Consider the following 20,320-nt stretch of genomic DNA (forward strand, 5'->3'; position numbering starts at 1 on the left):
CCAACACCTCCAACACCTTGTCACTCCCTATATCAATTTGCTTAAGAACCTCGCAGTCTCTTTCCCCGAGGTCGATACCTTCATCCTCATTCTCTTGGGTGAAGAAGGATGTGAAGTATTCATTCAACACTCTAGCAATATCCTCTGGCTTCACCCATAGATTGCCCCCTTGGTCCCTTATTAATAAATCTCAGCATTTTAATTGCATGAAATGTGAGAATGACAATTGACTGAATTTCAAGGATTCTCTCTTAATTTTCCAGTGACAGTTCATATATCCAGGCTGTGTATGAGCTGTGCTTCCTCTCCAATCAGCGGTTTAGAACTTTTCCATATCACAGTAACCTTATCTACTATCTGAGTCCACATGGATTTCGTTTTCGGAAAGCCTGCAACCTGGCCCACCGCCACACCGGTAAGTGTAAAGCATTTGCAAAATTCAAGTGGCACAGATGAACCATGATTAACTAGTTGAATTGATTGCATATAAAGCTGTGAAGATTTTCTAGTTTGGTGTTAGGCATAGTTTTGGTTTTAAATTTAAACATTTTCACTGACTGTTTTCGTTCTTATCAAATTGAGTTTCCAGTCGTGAGAATAAGAACCTTCATCCCCTTTTGGCCTCATTGACAGCCGTGATATTTGTAAGATGCTCGGCAGAGGCCCAACAAGAATGCATTACGATTTCAAGGCTAATTATCCTTAGCTACACATCTCCAAACATTGGCAAGGGAAGAAAATAAAGAGCAAACAAGATAATTAGTAGTTGTTTCCTGTTGCATTTGAACTGTTGTATAAGTGAAGAACTTAAGGAAAAAGCTTGCATTCATAAAGTGGCTTTCACGGCCTCAGAATGACCGAAAGTCAGCGAAATACGTTTGAAGTGATTATTGTTATAATGTAGGGAATCAAGGCAGTCAATTTGCACAATGAGATAGATAATAACCAAATCATTTGTTTTAGAGATGTTTGCTGAGCATTAAAAAATTGGTCAGAATTCACCTGCTCTTTCGAATATAACATATGGGATCTTTTACATGTACCTAACAGGTCAGATGGGACCTCATTTTAAAGTCTCATTTAAAAGATGGAACATTTGACAATGCATCATTCCCTCAGCACTACACTGAGATGTCCGCCTAGTTTATGTGCTCAAGTCTCTGGAGCGGAACTTGAAGCCACCGCTTTCTAACTGAGGCAAGAGAAATCCCACTGAGCCAAGGCTGACACCTGGAGAATGTAACTCTTTCGAGTACAAACCCATTTCCATCTGTTTCAGATGAAGTTACATTGTTTCATAGTTTGCCATTGTGAGATTTGATCTCTTGATCTTGGGGTTACAAACCCAGTACCATAACCACTTGGCTATTTAGGCCAAGCCTGGAGAATGTAGGTGCATTCACAGAGGATGGGGTACAATTGTTAGAGATAACTAGAGAAAACAAATTGTTTCTCAAAATTAGCAGACCTCAAGGTGGATGTCATTGGGCCCTGGTGACATAGGCTGGTGAAAAAAGTGAAAGAGGAGATAGCAGAAGCTAGCTAAAATTTTTCAATCCTCCTTAAATGTGCAAATTAGTCCATGAGACTGGAGAGCTGCCAATTTATGAGCTTGTTCCATAAGGGAGAGAAGATAAATTGGGTAACTGTAGATCAATCAATCTCATGTCAATTGTAGACAAATTATCATAGAATAATAAAGCACAGAAGTCCATTCAGCCCATCATGCCTGTGCCAGCTCTTTGATAGTGCTATTCAATTTGTCCCACTCCCGTGCTCTTTCCTTATAGCCATGCAAACTTTTCCTTTACACATATATATCCAATTCCCTTTTGAAAGTTACTATTTAATCTGCTTTCACCACTTTTTCAGGCAAAGCATTTCAGACCAAAACAATTTGTTGTGGAAAACAAAATTTCCTTTTCTCTCTGTGGTGTTATTTTTTGTCAGTTGCCTTAAATTGGTGTCCTCTGGTTACCGATCTTCCAGCTAGAAGAAACAGTTTTTCTTTATTTACTTCGTCAAAACTGTTCATAATTTTGAACACCTCTATCAAATCTCCTCTAAATTTTCTTTGCTATAAGGAGAGCAACCCCAGCTTCTCTGATCTATATACATAACTGGAGTTCCTCATCCCTGGTTCCCTTTAAGTAAATCTCTTCTGCACCCTCTTTACAGGCTTAACATCCTTTTAAAAGTGTGGTGCCCTGAGTGTTCCAGCTGAAGCTGAGCCACTGATTTCTAAAGGTTTGTAAAGCCATAACTCCTTGCTTTTGCACTCTATTGCCTCTATTTAGAATGCTTAGAATCTGTTATGCTTTTTTAACAGCCGTGTCTTCATTGGATGCTACTTTGGGCTGCATTAGAGTGCTTCAGTTGGAGTTTGGTGAGAGAGGGACTTTTAAGGATTAATTTCTGTCTAAAGTCTAACCTTTCTTTAATTTAGCAACTAACTAAATGTTGCTCTTTGGGTTGGGAGAAGGTGAGTTTTAGTCCAGCTTTGAAACAGGGGTTATACAGGCTCTGCTTGCAGCTGCAGCTAATAAATTAGTTAACTGGCTTAAACAGGTTTTCAGAAGCTAGTTTCAGGCAGCATAAAAGCAACCCATCGACAGTGCTGCTTTTCTTTTCACTGGAGTGCTGCTTTGGGCTGCATTAGAGCGCTTCAGTTGGAGGTTGTTGAGAGAGGGAGTTCGCTGAAGAGGGAAGGAGGTGATCCTTTCATTTTCTTCCTTTCCTCAGTAAGAAGAGCAGTGGACCTGTTAGGTATTCCTTCTGTCCTTAATATTCTCTAAACTAGAGGAAGTAAAGTAAAGAGAGTAATTTAAGGGTAAGTCATGGAAGGGCAGCTCAGCCAAGTGGAATGCTCCTCCTGTGCAAAGTGGGAAGTCAGGGACTCTTCCAGTGTGCAGGGAGACCATGTGTGCAGGAAGCGTCTCCAGCTGCAGCTACTCGAAATCTAGTTTTGGAACTGGAGCTGTGCTTGTAGTCACTGTGGAGTATCCGCAAGGATGAGATCTTCATGGATAGCACATACAGTGAGGTGGTCACACCACAGGTAAAGAGTGCACAGGCAGGAAGGGAATGGGTGACCACCAGACAGAATAAAAGCACTAGGCAGGTAGTGCAGGAGTTCCCTGGGTCCATCTCTTTCTCCAACAGATTTTCTGTTTTGAATACTGCTAAGGGAGATGGCTTCTCAGGGGAATGCAGCAAGGGTCAAGTCCATGGCACCACAAGTGGCTCCGCTGCACAGAGTGGGGGGGAAAGAGTGGGAGAGCAATAGTGATAGGGGATTCTATTGTAAGGGGAAGAGATAGACGTTTCACGAGGATGGCGTGTTGCCTCCCTGGTGCCAGGGTCAAGGATGTCATGAGCGGCTGCAGGACATTCTGAAGGGGGAGGGTGAACAGCCAGAGGTTGAAGTCCATATCAGAACCAATGACAAAGGTAAAAAGAGTGATGAGGTCCTGAAAGCAGAATATAAGGAGCTAGGAAATAAATTAAAAAGCAGGACCTCAAAGGTAGTAATCTCAGGATAACTCCCAGTGCCACATGCTAGCAAAATCAGGAATAGGAGAATAGACCAGATGAATGCGTGGCTGGAAACATGATGTAGGAGGGAGGGATTTAAATTCCTGAGGCGTTGGGACCGATTCTGGGGAAGATGGGACCTGTACAAGCTAGACGGGTTGCACCCCAGCAGGACCGGGACCAATATCCTCGCAGGGTATTCGCTAGTACTTTGGAGGAGGGTTTAAACTAGATTGGCAGGGGATGGGAACCTGAGTGAGGAGACACAAAACCTGAGAGAGGGAAACAAAGATAGGAATGAAAGACAGAAAAGTAGAAAACAAAAGCAGTAGGCAGAGGAAACAAGGCATATCAGCAAATAGGGCCATAATACAAAAAAAGTGTAGAAATGTTAAAAAGACAAGTCTAAAGATACTGTATCTGAATGCATGGAGCATTCACAATGAGTAGATGAATTAACAGCGCAAATAGATGTAAACGGGTACGATATGATTGCGATTACAGAGACGTGGCGGCAGGGTGACCAAGGCTGGGAACTGAACATCCAAGGGTACTCAAAATTTAGGACAGACAGGCAAAAAGGAAAAGGAGTTGGGCTCTGAAGAAGAGTCATATGGACTCAAAACGTTAACTCTGTCTTTCTCTCCACAGATGCTGTTGGACCTGCTGAGTTTTTCCAGCATTTTTTGTTTTTGTTTCAGAGTTCCAGCATCCACAGTATTTTGCCTTAATATTAGGAGGTGGGGTGGCTTTGTTAGCTTAGGATGAAATCAGTGTGATAGTGAGAGAGGATATTGGTTCAGAAAATCTAGATGTAGCATCAGTTTGGATGGAGCTAAGAAGCAACGAGGGTCAGAAAACATTAGTGGGAGTTATCTGTAGGCCTCCAAATAGTAGTGATAAGGTAGAGGACAGCACTAAACAGGAAATTAGATACATGTAATCATGGGTGACTTTAATTTACATATAGACTGGGCAAACCAAATTAGCAATAATACTATAGCGGATGAATTCCTGGAGTGTGTACAAGATGATTTTTTAGACCAGTATGTTGAGGAGCTGACGAGAGAACAGGCTTTCCTGGATTTGGTATTGTGCAATGAGAAGGGGTTAATTAATAATCTTGTTGTGTAGAATCCTTTAGGGAACAGTGACCATAACATGATAGAATTCTTCATTAGAATGAAAAGTGAAGTAGCCCGATCTGAAACTAGGGTCCTAAATCTTAAAAAGGAAACTACAAAGGTGTAAGGCGTCAGTTGGCTAAGATAGATTGGGGAACTTCATTAAAAGACATGACAGTAGATAGACAATGGATAATATTTAAGGAACAAATGTATGCATTGCAACGCTCCTTTCTAGCACAAGAACACAACAAGAAAAGCAGCCCATGATCATATTAAATGGCAGAGCAGGCTCGAAGGGCCGAATGACCTACTGCTGCTCCTATTTTCTACGTTTCTATGTTACAACTTGTCCTGTCATCTTCAAAGATTTGTGTACATACACACAGCCCCTGCATCCTCTTTAAAATTTGTACCATTTGATTTACATTACCTCTTCCTGTTCTTCCTATAAAATGCATCATTATTTTGAATGCCTCTACTAAATCTTTTCTGCTAATACATCAAAATTGGCACTAAGAGAAATGAGAAGAGAGGGTGGGAGAAATTTCTATCTGCAGAAGAATGTTGGAACGTGGAACGCTTTGCCACAGACTATAATTAAGATAGAGGCCATTGCATCCTTTGAGGGAAAAGTGACTAAATATTTGAAGCAGAGAAAAATATCGGGCATGAGCAGATACTTGCATTGCTCTATTAAAAAGATGCCACAAAATGGTTGCATTGAATAGCCTCCTAGGTGTTTTTAAACTTCTGTGATTCTGTGGGTGTCACAGTTGATAAACATTCTATTGTTACACCTATTTGGTATTGGGATTGTACACAGTTCTTTCACTTTAATCTAGTCTAAGCCTACGCAAGTCTTTTTTGTTTAGTGGCTGTAAGGCTTCATTAAATTTGGGTTGACTCAACATAGCTTCCAATGGTTTAGCCTATGCCACAAATCTACCCATCTATTAATAGCCTCATTGAGTGGGGATATAGAGATGACTGGTATTGGAAATGGAAATATCACAGCAGAATAGTCACGGATATTCTTTTAAGGTTATTATTGGAACATGTTATCAGGGTAGTTTGTTTAGAGCTTTCCGAAAAAGCTGCAAGGCGGGTATTGATCAGATGGAGGAATGGGCAGAGTAATCTGCAGATGAAATTCAATGTCAATAAATATGAGATTGTACACCTTGGTAATAAGACAAAAGCAATAGTTACATTTTGAATGGGGAAGTCTGGATGGTGTGGAAGAGCAAACGGATTTGCTTTTCAGATTTGCAAGACATTATGGAATATTAGGCATTATAGCAAATGGTACAGACAATCTAAATTGAAGATACTGAACCTAAGTGAAATCTTATTAAGACCACAGTGCTGTGTATTGGAATACTGGGCAGAATTTAATCTATCCTTCGGGAGCAGGTTGTGAGGCGGAAGAGCCGTAGAGTTGGGAAGGCAGATAGGGGTTGAGTGTCCGTTGCCTTCCCAATGCCATGAAATTATCTTAGCACTGGGGAAGGTCAAGGACAGCCTGGCCCCACAGAGCTCATTTATGGTTCTAAGTGACCAATTAAGGACCTCATCCCACTGCCGCTGGCATTCTGCCAATGGCCGGGGGGTAGGGGGAGGGTTGGAGGAGGGGGGCTCTGCCACTTGGGGAAACCACCCAGTAAAAGCTGGCAACTTCCCTGTGGACTTGAACAGGTGCCCTCCTGATTGGACACCCTGTGGTCCAGGGAAAACCGCCCCTCCCCTCTACCAAACTGGTGGCAAGGCATGCCCCTGCTGAAACAGCCCTCGCCCTCACCAACAAACCCCTCCCCCCACCCCAAACCCCATTCCTCCTTCTGATTGGCCAGCAGTTTTTGAAGGTGGGATCTACCTCCATCCCCCAACCCCTTAAAGGGATAGGATCTTCAACAACAGGCAGTTACTTGCTTGTGGGCATAGAATTAGGCTGGGGCTCCTGGAAACAGCTGAGGTGGGGTTGCCCCTGGCTTTCCAGCCCACCATCAGGACCACTGCCACTCTGATAAAAATTAGCCCATTGCATACAGTTTTGGGCTCCACATCAATGGAAGCATAATATTTATCTAATTAACAGTATAGCTGTTTCACTAGAATGCTGTCAGGTATCAGACTGGAAAATTTAGGACTGCTTTTATGAGAGGAGATTATGAGTGATTTCATAGAGGTTTTGTAAATTATGAATGATGGGACAAAATAGAAAGACGCAGACTGTTTCCATTAGCTGAAGAGTCCAGAGTGAGGCGAAGTAGATATAAGGTTAAGTGTAATAGATTTAGGAGAGAGTGTAGGTGAAACCTTTTTTACATAGTGTGTTGTGAGGCTGTGGAATTAGTGATTGAAGCAGAAATAATGCCAATATTTAAGAATAGGTTAGATAAGTGGTTGAAAGGAATGGTGATAAAGGGCTAGGGAAATAGAACATCCACATGAGATTAGGATAACTACTCATGCGGAGGGTAATTATTAACATTGATTAGTTGGGTTGAATACCAGGCTTCTATATCAAGGTTCTTTTGTAATGTTTGTGACGTGATTTACTCTGCTACTAACTTTGCAATCGTTGACCTGAGAGCACTTGGTGTTGACAATGTAGTAAAAACATAAAAAAAATAGAAGCAAAAGTAGGCTTTATGGCCCCTCTAGCCAGGTCAGCCAGCCAAAAATCATCCTGGCTGATATGCTACATCAGCTCCACTTTCCCCTTTTGTCCCTTTATCTCTTGATCACCATGTTGCCCAAAAATCTAACGATCCCAGTCTAGAATATACTCATTCACTGTGCATTCGCAGCTCTCTGGGGTAAAGAATTTCAAAGATTCAGCATTCTAACTGAAGAAATTTCTTCTCATATCCCCAGTCCTGAATAGGTGACCCCTTATCCCTTGGTTCTAGACTTCTCTCGGCATCTAGTGTGTGAACTATGCTTGTTCTGTTCCTGGCATCAACATCCCTCACTTTGTTACGACACAAATATTTTCAAACAAATTAAAATAAATATTTATAAAGGACACAAAGCAAAACATTAACAACATTTCTGTGAAGAGTTATTACCTTCCGGGACTGCTGAAATTAGCAAGCATGCAAAGAATAATAATACAGTTTGTATATACCATTTAATCCCAATGAGACTTTCTGTGTGATAGAGGAAGTGATACGCCAGAGGAAGGAGACACTGAAAAATGAGAAGGAATTGGAAAAAATCAAGGACAAGAGATACCTAGATTTCTTGGATATTCTGCTTTGTGCAAGAGTAAGTGTTTATATGTAGTAATGGTTAATTGTTCTAATTAACCATTCGGTAGATGATTTCCTATTGGCTTTAATTAACTTCTGTAATGAAAACTGCAGTAGTTTCAACTATTCACTACATAAATGATGAAGCATATCTCAGGAGTACCCCTACCAATGATGTCAAGCAGATATGATCAGATTAAAACTAGCTTCAGTCTACTTCCAGACAGACCTCATGGTGGTACAGTGAACAAAGTGGTGGTTGAGGTAATACCTTGGTGTCCAACAAGGTCTAGAAGCAGAAGTTGGTGGCTCCCAGCTCATCACCTGTCACTTAACTGCAGCTACCTTTAAACAGATGACCAAAGAAGCTGTTAGGAGGAAACAAGCCCTCACACATAGCTAGACCAAGACAGGCAACTCCTAGCATCTACTGGTTAAATCATAAAAACAAAAAAACTGCGGATGCTGGAAATCCAAAAGAAAAACAGAATTACCTGGAAAAACTCAGCAGGTCTGGCAGCATCGGCGGAGAAGAAAAGACTTGACGTTTCGGGTCCTCATGACCCTTCGACCGAACTGAGTGAATCCAAGAAAGGGGTGAAATATAAGCTGGTTTAAGGTGTGTGGCGGGGGCGGGGTTTGGGTAGGGGGAGAGAAGTGGAGGAGGTTGGTGTGGTTGTAGGGACAAACAAACAGTGATAGAAGCAGATCATCAAAAGATGTCACAGACAACAGAACAAAAGAACACATAGGTGTTAAAGTTGGTGATGTTATCTAAACGAATGTGCTAATTAAGAATGGATGGTAGAGCACTCAAGGTATAGCTCTAGTGGGGGTGGAGGGAGCATAAAAGATTTTAAAATATTTTAAAATAATGGAAATAGGTGGGAAAAGAAAAATCTATATAATTTATTGGAAAAAACAAAAGGAAGGGGGAAGAAACAGAAAGGGGGTGGGGATGGAGGAGGGAGGTCAAGACCTAAAGTTGTTGAATTCAATATTCAGTCCGGAAGGCTGTAAAGTGCCTAGTTGGAAGATGAGCTGTTGTTCCTCCAGTTTGCATTGGGCTTCACTGGAACAATGCAGCAAGCCAAGGACAGACATGTGGGCAAGAGAGCAGGGTGGAGTGTTAAAATGGCAAGCGACAGGGACGTTTGGGTCATTCTTGCGGACAGACCGCAGGTGTTCTGCAAAGCGGTCGCCCAGTTTACGTTTGGTCTCTCCAATGTAGAGGAGACCACATTGGGAGCAACGAATGCAGTAGACTAAGTTGGGGGAAATGCAAGTGAAATGCTGCTTCACTTGAAAGGAGTGTTTGGGTCCTTGGACGGTGAGGAGAGAGGAAGTGAAGGGGCAGGTGTTGCATCTTTTGCGTGGGCATGGGGTGGTGCCATAGGAGGGGGTTGATGAGTAGGGGGTGATGGAGGAATGGACCAGGGTGTCCCGGAGGGAACGATCCCTACGGAATGCCGATAGGGGGGGGTGAAGGGAAGATGTGTTTGGTGGTGGCATCATGCTGGAGTTGGCGGAAATGGCAGAGGATGGTCCTTTGAATGCGGAGGCTGGTGGGGTGATAAGTGAGGACAAGGGGAACCCTATCATGTTTCTGGGAGGGAGGAGAAGGCGTGAGGGCGGATGTGCGGGAGATGGGCCGGACGTGGTTGAGGGCCCTGTCAACGACCGTGGGTGGAAAACCTCGGTTAAGGAAGGAGGAGGACATGTCAGAGGAACTGTTTTTGAAGGTAGCATCATCGGAACAGATGCGACGGAGGCGAAGGAACTGAGAGAATGGGATGGAGTCCTTACAGGAAGCGGGGTGTGAGGAGCTGTAGTCAAGATAGCTGTGAGAGTCAGTAGGTTTGTAATGGATATTGGTGGACAGTCTATCACCAGAGATTGAGACAGAGAGGTCAAGGAAGGGAAGGGAAGTGTCAGAGATGGACCACGTGAAAATGGTGGAGGGGTGGAGATTGGAAGCAAAATTAATAAATGTTTCCAAGTTCCGATGAGAGCGTGAAGCAGCACCGAAGTAATCATCGATGTACCGGAGAAAGAGTTGTGGAAGGGGTCCGGAGTAGGACTGGAACAAGGAATGTTCCACATACCCCATAAAGAGACAGGCATAGCTGGGGCCCATGCGGGTACCCATAGCCACACCTTTTATTTGGAGGAAGTGAGAGGAGTTGAAGGAGAAATTGTTCAGTGTGAGAACAAGTTCAGCCAGACGGAGGAGAGTAGTGGTGGATGGGGATTGTTCGGGACTCTGTTCACACACCTTAAACCAGCTTATATTTCACCCCTTTCTTGGATTCACTCAGTTCGGTCGAAGGGTCATGAGGACTCGAAACGTCAACTCTTTTCTTCTCCGCCGATGCTGCCAGACCTGCTGAGTTTTTCCAGGTAATCCGGTTAAATCATATTTGGCTTACAGCAAACATAGGAGAAACCCTCAACACCTACTCCTTAAAATAATGTATCACATAGGAGTTGCACTTGTTTATGTCCTACAACCGTATTTATATCATGTTAATCACACATCATATTTCATTATTATTTTCAATAATACTCAGCACATCAACTTTCAACTTTATCCTAGTGCAGATAAATTTTATATCCAACAGAATCATCCTAGCTGGTACAATTAGGCACAGGAGCTAGGAATGTTGGACATTTCTCTAACTTCATCAGCTCTCCATTGGGTTTCCACAGATTCTATTTTACGGCTGGCTTTTGAACAGTTTAATGATAATGAGCTATGCTGCAATTTCACATGTTTTACGAATGTATCATGCTGAGCTTAACCAGCTCACACAAAATGGGCATTAAGAACTAGTCACAGTATGCACTTCCAAGTAGCATTGTATTAAAACTGGACAGCTGGGATGTGTGAAGTGGATTTGATAGGAAGATCCTCTATTACTTCAGCCGCGCCACTGGCCATACTCTTAGTCATTGCCACAAACACGATGATTGCTAGCACTGTCTCCAGCATGGAGATGAAAACATGCAACCATGCTTGACTCCACCAGTTAGCTCCTGCTGTCCCTGATTATAGGCCATCTGGTCCTGCAAGAAAGAGGGAAGTGTTATCCGTGAGCATGGTGCAATATGTTTGGATGATGTGCCTGTTGCAATTGAATATCTGGCATTGTATGCAAGCTATACAATGTGGGTGTGAAATTTTCAGCTGTCCTAAGTTTGTGAGGATAAGGTGAGACTGAATATTATGCATAAATCATGCTTGATAGAGATTGTTATTAGATGAATGAGTTGGATGTAGTGATTCATAATTAGAATGCATCAAAGAATGGTAACAGCAGAGAAAGAGGCCATTTAGTCCATTGTGCCTGCTGGCTTTCTGTAAGGGCTACTCAGCTCATTCCATTCCCCACCTTTTTTAGCTCTGGAAATTTTTTTGCTTCATAGAATAACCCAATACTCCAGATGTGGTCTCACCAATGCCCTGTAACCTCCCTACTTTTGTAATCAGTTCTCCTCACAATAAATTATAACATTCTATTAGCTTTCCTAATTACCTGCTGCACCTGCAAACTAACCTTTTGTGACTCATGCAGTAGGGCACACAGATCCCTCTGAATCTCAAGCTCTGCAATCTCTCACCATTTAGAAATGTTGCTTCTTTTTTATTCTTCCTGCCAAAATGAACAATTTCACATTTGCTCACATTAAACGCCATTTGCTAGATCTTTGCCCACTCACTTAACCTATCTATGTCACTTTGTAGCCTCCTTACATCCTCTTCACAATTTACTTTCCTACCTACCTTTGTGTCATCAGCAAATTTAGCCACCATTCCTTCAGTCCCTTCATCCTAGTCATTTATAAAAATTGTAAAAATTTGAAGTCCTAGCACTGATCCCTGTGGCATACCAATCATCACATCCTACCAACCAGAAAAAGACCCATTTATGCCAACTTTCTGCTTCCTGTTAACTAGCCAATCTTCTATCCATGCCAATATGTTACTCCCCACACCATGAGCTTTTATTTTCTGCAATAACCTTTGATGTGGCACTTTATCAAATGCTTTCTGGAAATCTAAGTACAGTACATCCACCGGTTCCCCTTTATCCACAGTACATGTGACTCCTTTAAATAATTCCAATAAATTGGTTAAACGTGGATTTCCCTTTTACAAAACCATGTTGTCTCTGCCTGATTGCCTTGAATTTTTCTAAGTGCGTTACTATATCATCTTTAATAATAGCTTCTAACATTTTCCCTATGACAGATGCTAGGCTAACTGGCCTATAGTTTCCTGCTTTCTGTCTCCCTCCCTTTTTGAATAAAGGGCTTATATTTGCTATTTTCCAATTTAATGGAACCTTCCCCAAATCTAGGGAATTTTGTAAAATTAAAACCAATGCATCAACTATCTCACAAGCCACTTCTTTCAAGAGTTTAGGGTGAAGCCCATCTAGACCTGGAGATTTGTCAGCCCGCAGCCCCAACAATTTGCTCAATACCACTTCCCTGGTGATTGTAATTTTCCTGAGTTCCTCCCTCCCTTCCATTTCCTGACTTACAGCTATTTGGTACTTGTGTCCTCTATAGTGAAGACCAAAGCAAAATACTTGTTTAATTCATCTCCTTACTTTTCTTTATCAATTCCCCAGACACACTTTCTATAGGACCAATGCTCACTTTGTTAACTCTTTTCTTATTCAAACATCTCTAGAAACTCTTACTGTCCATCTTTATATTACTAGCTAGCTTTCTTTCATATTCTAATTTTTCCCTCCTTATTAATCTTTTTGTCATCCTTTGCTGTTCTTTATATTCTTTCCAATCTTCTCACCTGTCACCCGTCTTTGCATAATTATATGCTCTTCCTTTAAGTTTGACAATGTCTTTAACTTGCTGTGTAGGAGGAATGTGGACTACAAGAGATAGGTCATTCTCCCTCCTTGTCAGATTTCCCCCTTCAAGCAAATGATCCACATGACACTGTCAGAGTTTCTTTCTAATGTTCACTAAGTATACTAAACTGCACCTAATCTGTTTATAACAACTCCAATTACACACTTACATAAGAAAATAAGAAATTGGAACAGGAATAGGCCATTTGGCCCATTGAGTCTGCTCCACCATCCAATAAGATCATGGCTAATCGGCCTTTATCCACTTTCCTTCCTGCCACCCAAAACCCTTGGCTCCATTGTATATCAAAAATCTGAGTAACTCAGCCTTGAAAATATTCAACGACTCAACCGCCACTGCTCACTGGGGAAGAGAATTCCAAACACTAACCACATTCTGAGAGAAGAAGTTCCTCCTCATCTCCATCTTAAATTGGAGACCCTTTATTTTGAAACTGTGCTCCCTTGCTTTTGATTCTCCCACGAGGGGTAACATCCTCTCAGCATCTACCCTGTCAATCCCCCTCAAAATTTTATGTTTCAATAAAGATCACCTCTCATTCTTCTAAATTCAATTGTGTATAGGCCCAACCTGCTCAACCTTTTCTCCTTATCGCCTCGTTGGTTTTTCAGCATGACCTTCTGATCAGCACTGAACTCTATAAGTTTCATGCCTGGTGTATTATGATTCATCTTCACTTCGTCTTGCTTTTCTCTTACTTTGCTATTGACAACTGGCGTAAGCAAACTAAACCTTTTCTTCGGAGTATATTTAAATGCTAACTTGTAAAGTGGGCAACCTGTTGTGGACTGTGGGGTTATTCTGTAAGAGAACAGACAATTACCAAACCTGTGTCATAGAGAAACATGGAAATTACGGTCTAGTTTGTCACCTAGCAAATACAAAGATCTGTTCACAATCTGTACACTTCATTTCCTTGCTGGGTGATGTGGTGGCATTGGAGTGGGTTTGATTTCATTCTTGCTCAGAAATATTTCAAACTCTTCTCATGTTAACGTGGACCGTTTTCTGACACTAGCACCTCTGGTAATCCATAAATTGCAGACCAATTTCTCAAAACCTCAATAGTCTTAGCACTTGTGGTATTGAGCATAGTGTAAATATTTATCCACTTGCTATAGATATTGACCAAAACAAAGTGGTCTTTCCATCCACTTCAAAAAAAAATCAACCCATATTCATTCCCACGGTTTTCTTGTGTTGACCGTGGAATGAAAGGAATGCAAGAACACAACAAATAGGAGCAGGATTAGACCACATGGCCTGTTGAGCCCGCTCCGCCAATCAATATGATCATGGCTGATCTTGGGTTTCAACTTTACTTACCTGCCTGCTCCCCCTATCCCTTAATTCCCTGGGAGACCAAAAATCTGTCTATGTCAGCCTTAACTAAATTCAACAATGGAGCATCTACAACTCTTTGGGGTCAAGAATTCCAAAGATTTCACAATCCTTTGAGTGAAGTAATTTGTCCTCATCTCAGTCCTAAATGATTGGCCCCTTATCCTGAAACTGTGCCTCAGTGTTTTAGATTTCCCAACCAATGGAAACAATCTCACAGCACCTACACTATCAAGCCCCTTCAGAATTTTGTCAGTTTCAATGAGATCTCCTCTCATTCTTCTAAACTCCAAGAGAATATAAACTCAATTTAAGCCCAATTTACTTAGCCTCTAAGACAACTCCCTCATCCCAGGGCCCAATTTAGTGAAGCTTTGATGTACCACCTCCATTGCAAATATATCCTTTCTTAAATGTGGAGGCAAATGTGAGGCTGGATGCAAGGGCAGGAGGTGGCATTCAGTGCCCCTTCCCATCCCCAAATTAATTGGAGATAGTTTTCCTGATACTGGGAATAAGATGCAGATACTCCTGCCCAATTCTCCTGGCCCGCTGCTACCATGCCTGCTCCAGCGATGTCAGTTAAATTCCACCTAAATTCTTGACCTGTGACACCACTTTGCAATAATTTTTTTCCCTCATGTTTGATTCAGACTCACAGTGGTGCTCCTCTACTAGGCCTCTCTTTTTGTCCAATTATTCACTGATTATTTGTGGTCACATAACTAGTTTAACTAATTAAGCTATAAATTTAATATATTACATAATAGTTTCTCAGTCTTAATATAAGCCACTGCCCTAAATTAGAGAAAAAAGACTTTAGTACCTCCCAACCATAGAACCATAGAAAAGTTACAGAATAGAAGGAGGCCATTCGGCCCATCTTGTCCATGCCAGCCTGAGGACACCCAGGTGCCCTTTCTAATCCCACCTTCCTGTACCCGGCCCATAGCCTTGCAGCTTACAGCACTTACCAATCACCTTTTCTGTGACATTACTCCTGTTTTTTGGAAATACACTATGGAAGGTCCGTGCTTTCTCCCTCCTCTCTCTCTCTCCACCGCTGCTACTGTTGGCCCCAATTAGGCATGCACTATCCGCCACGCTCTCTTTTATTCTCCTCCACCCCTGCTACTTTACAAATAGAACGATGAGGCAGGCTAATGCTTCATTTGTAAAGATATGGCCTGTGAAGATGCATTCACTGACCTTGACCACAGCTGCTGTTCTTCCACAAATGAGTATCTTTCAATGACAATGTAATGCAGCATGTACCACAGCAGTGCCATTCTGCCAGCTCTCAGACATTATGGAGTATTCCAGTGTAATTCATACATTCAAACCATTGCTTAGCAAATCAATATCTGTTTGATTAGCCTTGTGCCTCTCAAATGCACGTCATTATATTCTGTTTGCTGGAAGTTGTGGAGCAGTGTTGTGAGCCAGGTTTCAAGCTATGGTGATACATGTTTTGAAGAAACCAGCTATTAAACTCCTTAGCCTGGAGTAATAGGGGGACCTATCTATGCAACTTATCTTTAACCTGAAATACTGGGGATCCAATAATTCCTTTAAGATGTGAACCTTGTGGGCATTTCCTGGAAATCATCCACTCACTTGTATAATCATTTGGTGATAGTCAGAGAATAATTAGTTGTTTGTTGAGCAGTATCCTTTGCTGTTGGATGTCACATTCATGTTTTGGGTCATCACATCAGTACACTTGCAGCCCTGTCCATTGGGAATGCCGTACAGGTTTAAAGCACATAAGTGGGAAGGAATAAAGGTTTCTTCACACTTCTAGTTTCACTGGAGAGCTACTAATTTTAAACCTGTGTCCTCTAGTCTAAAAGCCAAATTAGTAGTCAACATTTTTGACATTTATATATAACGCTATTCATTTTAAGAGTACAATGAGTTTGGATCCTTAAAGTTTGTAAGATTTTAGAATATGAAGCTGTGGGTTACTAAAGGTTTCTAGCCAATTTGTTCCAGCTGGTTTACCCACAACTTTACTAGCTTCAAGCAAACATTGCTGACAACTTGTCAGTTTGCTATAGATTCATAACAAAAACAGAATTACCTAGAAAAACTCCGCAGGTCTGGCAGCATCGGCGGAGAAGAAAAGAGTTGATGTTTCGAGTCCTCATGACCCTTCGACAGAACTGCTGTAGATTCATGTTTTGTTAACTAAGTAAAGCTTTGTTTAAAGACTCAAGGAAAAAGACACACCCCCACCAGAAGCCTTGATGCTTACACAAGGCAACTTAAATGTAGCAATACTGGTCTGTCGCCATAGATCTAGATGTGGCAGACTCACATGGAAAACTCACCTAGCACACAGCTCAGAGAGATTGAGGGTCACCAGATTCCAGTTATTTGTAACTGAAACTCTGCAACTAGCAAAAGTACTTATTGCTTTGGGAAAGTAATCACTTGGAAGGATTGAAATGTGAGATGTTGCACATCTGGACTGAATTTCAGGCAGCAATCCAACTTAAACTGCCAATATTCATACACTGCACAGCACAGGAATTCCAGAGGAAACCTGACAGCTTTGCACTCTTGGTGAGAAGCCTTCGTCTTTGGGAGCACGTATCAGAAATGCAGGCATGTGCTGCACACAATCTTCTACCATTCATTTCAAAAAGGCACAAGTAAATTTGCCCTAATTTCCAATATCTATGTGGGGTGATTGAGGCTCTCTGCCATGGACATAAGTTTAGAAAATTAGCCCTTAATCGCCATACACTGGACTTAAACATTGCGTTGAATATTTATTTGTCATTGCTTACAATATAGCATGATCCCGTGACATCAATTGATCCTATTTGAACAAGTCATTGGGTGTGATTTTTTTTTTGTGGTCCTTTGCCACTCAAAGTCTGTGTTGACTACTGTTAAAAAACAGGGGAGGTGATTTCCTCATGTTGGATAGTGACACTACAAACTGATTTGGCTATACTTCCTTGAATCAGTATTTATGGGGAAATTGTGAACACAGTCAGAACTATTTCTCCATACTTACTCACTGAAGGAAATCTTCCTAAATGTGTTTACAAGTTGGCTGCAAAAGACTACAGAGAAAATCATGCCATTGAGTACAGTCCAGAATGAACAATTACATGCAGTGTAGTTGGGAACATTGGTGTTGCTTAAAGGCATTAATCTCAGGGGGTTTTTTTGTACGATATGTTGAATGATGAGTTCAAGGATGAGTTCCTTTCAAAGGCCATCTAATGTTGTGCTGCAGGATGAAGAGGGAAAAGGATTATCAGATGAAGAAATTCGAGCAGAGGTGGACACGTTTATGTTTGAGGGCCATGACACTACTGCAAGTGGTATCTCCTGGCTCTTGTACTGTCTGGCCCAACACCCAGAACATCAGCAAAAGTGTAGAGAGGAAATCCAGGAACTTCTGGAGGGCCTTAAAGAAATTGAATGGTGAGTTTTAATCTAATCTTGCTTTTATTTGTTGCTACATGACACAGAATCAACTGCACATAATCAGGCTTTGAAGCCATTATGTCAGAATGATTCTGCAGAATTTCTCTTGGCCAGGTAACAGCCACTATGAGGGTTTGACTTCAGATTCATTTCCAGCATTCAATACAACACTCCTTACTTATGAACCACAGACTGCACAACCATTGTTGCTCTGACACTTGCACAATTTTATGCTATCTGTGCTGCTGATTATTAATGATAGCTGGAGATGAGTTTGCACTGTAGCATAAATATTCCAGAATAATTTTCACTATTACAACTTGCTTTTATTTGTACTATTTTTCCATGATAAATACATCTGGCGCTGTCTTTCGGATGAAACAGCAGATGGATGAAAAAGCTCCTGTGGTAATATTTTGAAGAAGAGCAGGAAAGTTCTCCAGTGTGTCCAAGCCAGTACTTGTCAGTCAAACATCACTACTAAGAGCGATAGATTATCAGGTCATTATCACATTACACTATATGCATGCTTGTTGTGCGCAAACTAGTTGCCACGTTTCCTATATTACCACAGAGACCATGCTTTAACAGTACGGAATTGGCTGTAAAGTGCTTGGGACATCTTGTGTTCATGAAAGGAGCAATCTAAAATTTAAATCTTTTACTAATAGAAAAGGACAGGTATATCACAGATTGAGATGATGTAGCATTTAATATATAAAATCTGGGCAGAACAATGACAGATGACAGGTATACCCAAAGAGAACATAGAGAAGTAAAATGCAGAGTAATATACTCTAATTGGTGATGAAATAGAAAAGAGGATAATGGGTAGGGGGTGGGGAGAAATTCAAATATTGCTTCACCCATTTTATGAGTGTAAAATGAACATTAGGACCCCAATTTTCTATCTCAATCTTTTGCACTCAATCATCCCTTGAAGTATGTTAGCCTCCAAATTTGTAATGGGTAACTCTTAAGTGTCCAGGGTAACCACCTGAAACAGGGATTGGACATCTTACAAATGAAAATGGGATCATAATGCCAATGGTAAGATCCTAATTGAAATTTGTATCTTGAGCAGTTTACATAGAAACATAGAAAATAGGAACGGCAGTAAGTCATTCAGCTCTTTGAGCCTGCTCTGCCATTCAATATGATCATGGCTGATCCTCTATCTCAATGCCATACTCCCACTCTCTCCCCATACCCCATGATGCCTTTAGAATCCAGAAATCTATCTATTTCCTTTGTAAATATATTCAGTGACTTGGCCTCCACAACTTTCTATGGTAGAGAATTCCACAGGTTCACCACCACCTTAGTGAAGATGTTTCTCCTCATCTCAGTCCTAAATGGGCTACCCTGTATCCTGAGACTGTGACCCCTTGTTCTAGAACCCCCAGCCAGAGGGAACGTCATCCCTGCATCCAGTCTGTTCATCTCTGTCAGAATTTTATATGTTTCAGTGAGATCTCCTCTCATTCTTATAAACTCCAGTGAATACAGGCCTAGTCGGTCCAACCTCTCCTCATACGACAATCCTGCCATCTCAGAAATAAGTCTGGTGAACCTTCGCTGCACTCCCTCTATGGCAAGTATATCCTTTCTTAGGTAAGGAGACCAAAACTGCACACAATACTCCAGGTGTAGTCTCACCAAGACCCTATATAGCAGCAGGAAGACATTTTTGCTCCTGTACTCAAGTCCTTTCGCAATGAAGGCCAACATACCATTTGCCTTCCTAACTGTTTGCTGCATCTGCATGCTCACTTTCAGTGACTGGTGTACAAGGGCATCCAAGTCACTTTGTACATCAACATTCCCCGATCTGTCACCAGTTAAATAATACTCTGCCATTCTGTTTTTCCTACCAAAGTGGATAACTTCACACTTATCCAAGTTATACTGCATCTGCCATGTATTTGCCCACTCACTCAACCTGTCCAAAATGCCTTTCAGCCTCTTAACGCCCTCCTCATTGCTCACATTCCCACCAGGTTTCGTGTCATCAAAAAACGTGGAAATATTACATTTGGTCCCCTCATCCAAATCATTGATATATATTGTGAATAGCTGGGGCCCAAGCATTGATCCCTGTGGTAACCCCACTAGTCACTGCATGCCACTCTGAAAAAGACCCATTTATTCCTACTGTGTTTTTCTTGTCTGCTAACCAATTCTCAATCCATGTCAATATATTACCCTCAATCCCATGTGCTTTAATTTTACGCCCTAACCTCTTATGTGGGACTTTATCAAAAGTTTTCTGAAAATCCAATGCACCACATCCACTGATTCTCCGTTATCTGTCCTGCTAGTTATGTCCTCAAAAAACTCCAGTAGGTGTGTCAGACATGATTTCATAAAACCATGTTGGCTTTGTCTAATCCAGTTGATATTTTCTAAGTGTCCTGTTATCACATCTTTTATAATGGACTCTAGTATTTTCCCTAGTACTAAGGTTAGGACTCAAGTCCTAATGGAGTGGCCTTTAAAAAAATGGCCAGTAAACAGCTCCTGGTGTGTGGTTGAGTTTGGCTCCAGGTCAGGTTCCAGCATGTGGCATGACCCTTCCTTGTGAACCCCAGGTGGTGCAGCTATTGCTGCTTTGACAGTTGCCAGTGTATAAGTCCATCTGAGGGTACAGAATAGTGGCAGAGCGCATTTCATGCAGTCTGACTTGATTTGCATCCTTCCATTTGGCCTCCTTGC

At 41.7% G+C, this 20,320-nt stretch overlaps 1 protein-coding gene across 3 annotated transcripts in view; it reads left to right on the plus strand.

Moving 5' to 3' along the window:
• The window catches only part of LOC121288905 (cytochrome P450 4B1-like), a 123,588-nt gene that overhangs the window by 88,068 nt on the left and 15,200 nt on the right, over window positions 1-20,320 (plus strand). For all 3 annotated transcript variants that reach the window (XM_041207756.1, XM_041207755.1, XM_041207753.1), the window contains 3 exons: window positions 264-415; window positions 7,825-7,931; window positions 17,412-17,602. In XM_041207756.1, the coding sequence (XP_041063690.1) occupies window positions 264-415; window positions 7,825-7,931; window positions 17,412-17,602 (450 nt within the window). The remainder of the gene's footprint in view (window positions 1-263; window positions 416-7,824; window positions 7,932-17,411; window positions 17,603-20,320) is intronic.

This window comes from Carcharodon carcharias, chromosome 16 (assembly GCF_017639515.1).
Source record: "Carcharodon carcharias isolate sCarCar2 chromosome 16, sCarCar2.pri, whole genome shotgun sequence".
Classification (NCBI taxonomy): Eukaryota; Metazoa; Chordata; class Chondrichthyes; order Lamniformes; family Lamnidae; genus Carcharodon; species Carcharodon carcharias.